General features: G+C 42.4%; 2 protein-coding genes across 2 annotated transcripts in view; one reads left to right on the top strand and one right to left on the bottom strand.

Annotated features, from left to right (window-relative positions):
- The window catches only part of adck1 (aarF domain containing kinase 1), a 221,355-nt gene that overhangs the window by 194,159 nt on the left and 19,696 nt on the right, over window positions 1-7,500 (top strand). The gene's annotated exons all lie outside the window — the stretch shown is intronic.
- The window catches only part of LOC134434980 (uncharacterized), a 499,130-nt gene that overhangs the window by 313 nt on the left and 491,317 nt on the right, over window positions 1-7,500 (bottom strand). Inside the window, exon 2 of the mRNA XM_063183683.1 lies at window positions 1-750. This exon is cut by the window's left edge and continues 313 nt beyond it. Within this exon, the coding sequence (XP_063039753.1) occupies window positions 1-731 (731 nt within the window). The 5' untranslated portion in view covers window positions 732-750. The remainder of the gene's footprint in view (window positions 751-7,500) is intronic.

Raw genomic sequence — 7,500 nt, forward strand, 5'->3', positions numbered from 1 at the left:
TGGTCACTGAGTCTGTATTTGGTCAGGATCTGCCGCTGCTTTATATCTCTGACAGTAAAGAGATATTCTTCCAATTCATAATTTGTTTTGATAGTCCTATAACATTCTAATTTGCTTTGGGTTTTGGTTTCATTTTGCCAATGGTCCAGATATTTATCTTTGGAGTTTTGTATAATTTTGTTTACATTTAGTTTGGAAGCAGTGCTTGTCTGAGAGATGTCAGTATGTGTTAGATGGGGGTCGGTTAGTCTCAGTACAAGCTGGCATAGGTGACTCTTTTCGGGGTTCAAAGCTTGGGATTTTGCTGCCTCAGAATGCAGCGTGTCTGTGGGACTTGTTTGGAGGTGCATCCAGAATTTTAGAGCTCTCTTTTGTATGTTGATTGCCAATGGATATCTTCCCAATTCTGCCCTACATGCATTTGTTGGTGTCTTCTTTTGAATTTTTAGGATCAGTCTACAGAATTCTGCATGGAGGGTTTCTATAGGATGCTTGTCCCATCTATTGTAGCTGTGTTCACTGAGTGGACCCCATATCTCACTTCCGTACATCGCAATAGGCTGAATTACACAGTCAAATATTTTGCACCATATCCTGATTGGTATGTCTATGTTCCAAAATTTTCTTCTAATTGCGTATAGAGCTCTGCAAGCTTTGTCTTTTAGGGCATTCACTGCCAGGCAGAAACTGCCTGATGGAGTAATGGGTAGGCCAAGGTAGGTGTACTTCATTGTGTGATCTAGGCTGGTGCTACCTAGATTGAAGTGATATCTGGCTTCCTGACATCTGGGCTTCTTTTGGAATACCATAATATTGGTCTTTTCTGACAGTAACTTTCTAGTAGGTTTAGTTGTTGTTGTAGTCCCTCTGGTGTAGGAGACAACAGCACCAAGTCGTCAGCATAGAGAAGACATTTGACTTCTTTGTCCAGTAGGGTGAGGCCAGGGGCTGTACACTGTTCCAGCTGCATTGCCAGTTCATTAATATATAAGTTAAACAGCGTTGGACTGAGGTTGCAGCCCTGTCTCACTCCTCTATGTTGAGGGAAGGACTCAGTGCTATTATTGCCAATTTTCACTGAATTTTTGTTTTTGGAATACATTTCCTTTATTAATTGATATACTTTACCCCCTATACCACTTTGTAAAAGTTTATAATATAATCCTTCGTGCGATTTATTCGCTTTTAGATGTTTAATTTTGCGTTCAAGTTCAATTTCAGTTATTGGGAAGTCTAGAGGATTTTGGCTATCTTTAATTGTGTTTTCAAAGGATAGTAACTTTTCTCTGATTGTTTTGTAATTTGAATGTAGTTCATGGGGAGGGATCTCTTTGAACAGATTTTCAAAATGTGCTCTCCAGATTTCACCATCTTGTATTGGTAAGTCTGGGGACTTTGTTTTACTCAAACCATTCCACACCTCCCAGAATTGATTAGTATTTAAAGATTCTTCAATTTTGTCAAGGGTTGTGTTGGTGTAGTTTTGTTTTTTCTTTCTCAGCAGCCATTTGTAATGTTTAAGTGTGCCGTGATAGTCCTTTCTAAAATTTGCGTCATCAGGGTGGTGATGTTTCAGATTTGACAGTAGTCTCAATTTTTTCCTAATTTGTTTGCATTCATTGTCAAACCATACTTCTTCAATTTTATTTTTCACTCGCTTTTTGTTGCTCTTTTTCATGCCTGCTGTATGTGCTGCTTTGAGGAATATCCTGTTCAGCTCCTCGGTGGCATTGTTGACACCTTCTTCACTGATTTCGAAATTTTTTGAGTTATAGAACTCAATAGTGCTTTTTAATTTGGCAGAATTTAGAGCATTCAGAAAATTTTCAGGACTATCTTGGGTCCATTTGTATGGCTTGTTGATCTTAATTAACCTGATTGGTTCCATGTGGGGTTGATGCGCAATTTTTAGAAAGACATTAATTTGGTTATGATCTGTGAGTGGAGTTTGCTGCCTGACAGTGAATGCCCTGAAGGAGTTGGGGTCCAGGTCAGTGACTGCGTAATCAACTACACTAGCTCCAAGGGGTGAACAACATGTAAACCTCCCTAAAGAGTCACCTCTGATCCTGCCATTAAGCATATACAGACCTAAGGTTCGACAGAGGTGCACTAATTCCTTTCCATTTTTGTTGATGACATGGTCAAGACTGTTTCTCTGGAGCAGGTTTGGTGAGAGGTGCATGTGATTTTGACCAAACACATGGATATTACCTTGTGTGTCAAGGAAGTCAATTTCGCTGCCAGTTCGGGCGTTAAGGTCCCCACACAGCAGCACATTTCCCTGGGCCTGGAAATGGCTGATGTCTGTGTACAGGTTGTTCATATATTCTTCTTCATAGTATGGGGAGTCAATTGGGGGGATATATATGGCACACAGGTACAGGTTGTTTGTTAGCATCCCACTGTTACTTTTTAATTCAACCCAACAGTGTGATTTTCCAGTTTGGGTGATTGAAATGTGGTTGGCCAATTTTTCTCTGTACCACACCAAAATTCCTCCAGAGTCTCTACCATGGTTTACATTTTTGTTTTTAAGTGAAGGGATTACATCATCTCTCCGTGTCTGTCTGTCTCTCTGTCTCTCTGTCTCTCTGTCTCTCTGTCTGTCTGTGAAGTGGTTGGTATTGAGGGGGGGTCAAAGCACTGGAAAAGCATTTTCGTAAGGTGTTTTTTTCAGCCGACAATCGGGCCAATAGTCGTGTAGTTTGAGCCTGCCTTTGCTCTTATGGTTCTCTGCCATGCTGTTGAGCCTGCCTCATTCCTCTCTACCTCCTTTAAATCAATAGATGTTAGCGGTTAATTGAAATACTTGAGAATGTCAAGCTGTTGCAATCTAGCCAGGCCACGCCCTCCTAGTGACGCAACACCTTCGGCATTGCTTCTAGTCGGGCCAAGAGCAATGTAAATATCGTTTCTGACCTCCCGAAAAAGCGGGAACTCCACCCACTCTGTTGGACACCAGTCAACCAGTAGCAAACCTAAGGAACCGGGTCAGCCATGTCTTTTGGGAAAAGTTCATTATATAATAATATATAGATAATCAGGCTAGTTGCAAACTGCCTCAAAGTCTCTGAAAGGCCTTGGCCTTGGTTTATATTAACGTCCAGTAGGGCTGGGCGATATGGAAAAAAAACAATATCAAGATATGGATTACTTTATATCACGATAACGATATATATCACGATATAGCACAATTACATATGTTTTCAGTTATTCTCTTTATTTGTTCTTTATTTTTTCATGTTGCAAAGCAACTTTTCTTTAAAATGGATCTTTTTTTCTCATTTTTACAGTTACATTAATTCATAGTGTGTATTGTGACAACATGAAATGTAATGAAGTGATAGTAATTTTATCAATTTTATACAATTGAATATCACGATATAAACGATATAGGAGAAAGGTCATGATATACACTTTTATGTCACGATAACGATATATATCGTCATATTGCCCAGCCCTAACGTCCAGTGTAAAACTAACTTCACCCAAGGTAACAACGAAGACGGAGGAAAGGATGCAAGTTTGGAGGGATGACTTTGCAGCCACAGTGACATGGCTGAGTGCATCACAGGGGGAGCCATAAGAGGAATGCGTCCGCATCTGGTCGTGATGCACTCTGGCTTCTTTACAAATGAACGGCGTGAAATGGAGAAACTTGTCGTGGGATAGAAAGGAGTGAAAACACTGCCCCCGTGATCTGTCAGGGAGAAGCAGACGGTGATTATTTGTGGTGGCCGATGGTGTGTGTGTGTGTGTGTGTGGGGGGGTGAGAGAGAGAGGTGGATCAAGAGAAGGGGGCGAGACAGAAAGAGAGTAACAATGAAAGGGAAAGAAAGAAAGAGAGACACTGACAGTGCATGTGCGTGTGTGCCCGCCCGCGCGCGCCCGTGCGTGCGTGCGTGCGTGCGTGCGTGTGTGTGTGTGTTGTCAGGAAGATGAGAGAGACACAGAGAATGTGTGTGTGTGTGTGTGTGTGTGTGTGTGTGTGTGTGTGTGTGTGTGTGTGTGTGTGAGAGAGAGAGAGAGAGAGAGAGAGAGAGAGAGGGGGGGAGAGAGAGATGGGATGAGAGAATGGATGAGAGACATGAAGAGGGCAAGACAGGAAGAGAGGGAGAAAAGAACGAAAGAGAAAGAGAAGGGGAGAGAAAATAGAGAAAGAAATGGGGAGACAGGAATGAAAGAGTGATAGAGTAAGAAGGAAAGAGAGAGAAGATCATCTCATAAATCCTGGCGCAAGTAGCTGGGCACAGCAGCAGAGGACTTTTAATATGACAGGGAAATGGAAGCTACTTTTAATATGACAGGGAAAGGGGAAGCGCTTTACGGCACAACCCCGACGCGTTGGAAGCGATGGGTGCAGCCAAGCACAATGCACTCACGCAAATACATTCACTTTCACACATATGGACGCTCTCTTGCGCTCTCTCTTTCTCTCTCGCTTCCTCTCTCTCTCTCTCTCTCTCTCTCTCTCTCTCTCTCTCTCTCTCTAGCTAACTGTCTGTCTATCTCTCTCTCTATCCATCTGTCTGTCTCTCTCTCTCTCTCTCTCTCTCTCTCTCTCTCTCTATCTAGCTAACTGTCTGTCTGTCTATCTCTCTCTATCTATCTATCTATCTATCTATCTATCTATCTATCTATCTATCTATCTATCTATCTATCTATCTGTCTGTCTGTCTGTCTCTCTCTCTCTCTCTCTCTCTCTCTCTCTCTCTCTCTCTCTCTCTCTCTCTCGATGCATTCAGCGCAGGACAACCGAGCAGACTAAGTATTAGTCTGAAGGAGGGAAGGGTAGGGCATGGCAGGAGAAGAGAAGAGAGGAGAGGAGATGAGAAGAGCTGAGAGGGGCACACTGGCTCCTATTAGAGGGATATTCGGGCTGGCCAGAACACAGGATATTCTCATCAGACTTATTTTGCCTGCTGCTTTTATTTGGGGATTATATGGCATACAAATACACACACATGCACAAACAACACATACACACACATATTATGTCCATTACAGAAACTTTAATTGAAGAAAATGCATGCATGTGCACAAAAACACACACACTCACACTCACACACGTATGTACAGGACACGCACAAAGAAAATCGCCCTAATAGTCCCACCCAGTCTCGGGTGTATTTCAGGCCATCGATATAAAGAGCTTTGCCTCTCTGTAAACACCCGTGACCCATTTTTTGCTCTTTTTTTTTCGTGTCCCTTTTCTTTTCGTGTGCCTTTTTTTTTCCTGCCGAATTTTCCGGTTGGTCATAGCCAACCGTACTGTACCCGTATACACCCAGTCAGTCCATCTGTAGCCTCCAGCGCTCTTGGATCCACTTATTTTGGGTTTCTCAATCCACCTCCTCCTCGTCCTCCTCACATGTTAGGGATGGAGATTGAAGGATTATAGGATGAACTTCCAAAAAAAGAAGAAAAAGCACACGCACACACACACACACACACACACACACACACACACACACACACACACACACACACACACACACACACACACACACACACACACACACACACACACACACACACACACACACACACACACACACACACACACACACACACACACACACACAGAGTACTGGCTTGTTCAGGACATGCCCAATAAGCTCTTCATCTAGACCAATCACAGTCAGTTAATATACAGTAATAGTGGACCAAAGATGGGATTTGACATGATTTACCACGTTTAGTGTTACTCAGAATTTTGGATATGCGTGTTTAACAAGAATGACTTGTTGGCAGTTGGCTTAAACTACACAGAATGTAGTTGAAATTTGTGAAGCTGAAGTTGGTATTAGTTTTATTATTATGAATGGAATTGAGGAGGACACAACTTCAGCACTCGCTGTTTTCGTCGGTTTCGTTCTCCTGGACCAATTGTGGCATGCAGGCTATTCTCTCTGTGGTGCCCTCTCGTCATTTCTCGGTAAAACTGCAGCCCCTTGTTTCACCGTGGCTCCACCCCAAACATAGGGCTGGGCGATATGGAATAAAAACAATATCACGATATGGATTACTTTATATCACAATAACGATATATACCACCAGTGTTGGGAAAGTTCGTTTTGTATGTGAACTAGTTCAAGTTCAAGTTCACAGCTCTCAGAATTAACTAGTTCGTTCATAGTTCATAATTTTTCAAAATGAACTAGTTCGTTCATAGTTCACAAAATAAATGAACTAGTTAATTTCAGTTCACCCCCCCCCAAAAAAAATAAATAAAATAAGAAAACTCATTGACAACGCCCATATAAATGCTCCACAGATAGCCATTATTTAATGGGTTAAGTAAGGGTTAACGTTCGGCGAGAAGGTCGCTACCGTGGAATAGCAGCACGACAGAGAGAATCTTTAGACCCCGACGCGGAGCGGAGGGGTCTTGTTCTCTCTGAAGTGCTGCTATTCCACAAAGCGACCGACTCGCCGAAAGTTAACCCACTTATTATATGGATATAGTTAAATGACTCACACATGGCGGGGACATTTATTTAGGCCTATTTAATGTTAAGATTGTTGCTGCGCAAAACAAAACAGTGCCGTTGTGGAACACCGCTAGGCAACAGCTAGGTAGCCAGGACAACAGGTGTTGTCTATCAGAGCAGCTGATTAGAGTCTTGTTGAAAAGTCGCTTTAGCAGTGAAAAGTCTTGTTGCCATTGACAGCGGTCTGTTATAGACCAACCCGTCCGTTATCGAAAAATAACAGACGTGCGAACGTTGGGGAGCCCCGTTGAAATGAATGGAGCATTCGACCGATTACGTCACACCATATAATAATTGGTGTTAACAAGGACATTGCTGGATATAACTGTATTTTAGTTGTGCATTACAGCAGCGGTTTATTATTATTAGTAGTAGTAATAGAGAGTATAGTCCTTAACAGTGTTTTCTGCAGTGTTGGGAAAGTTAATTTTCTAATTCATAGTTCAGTTCACAGCTCACCCCCCATGTTGAAAAAAGTGTAGGCCTAATTGACAAAGCCCATATTTAATTAGTTTTAACAATGAGATTGTTAGATATTAGTCTTACTGTATTTTAGTTTGCATTAAGAGTGGTTTATCAGTAGGCCTAGTAGGACTATAGTCCTTTACAGTGTTTGTTGTTTAGACACTGTGTGTGCTGAGCGAGTTCACTTCTTTTCACTTACTGTATGGACTGGACTTATAACGGGTGCGTGGATTCTGTAACGTTTTCCTGCACTGTTGTTCTGTCTCATGCGCAAAATTTGCCATCCTGCAACATGCCAGTAGGCTATTTCTCTTGTTGTTGGTAGTGCTGCGCGCGGAGCATTTTAACTTAAATAGTGAAGTGAGAGCACTCCACACTTATTCCAAATGCCCTGAAGACGGTCGCTAGAAGCGTTAATCGAAAAAGTCACCGGGAAGTCAGAAAACTCGCACATTGCTGGCTGGTTGCTGGCCGCTCTGATTTTAAGTACAGGTCTGCTGTTTGATTGGTCCCGCCTCTTTGCACGAGACGAAAGGCA

Source organism: Engraulis encrasicolus, chromosome 19, assembly GCF_034702125.1.
Source record: "Engraulis encrasicolus isolate BLACKSEA-1 chromosome 19, IST_EnEncr_1.0, whole genome shotgun sequence".
NCBI classification, from domain to species: Eukaryota; Metazoa; Chordata; class Actinopteri; order Clupeiformes; family Engraulidae; genus Engraulis; species Engraulis encrasicolus.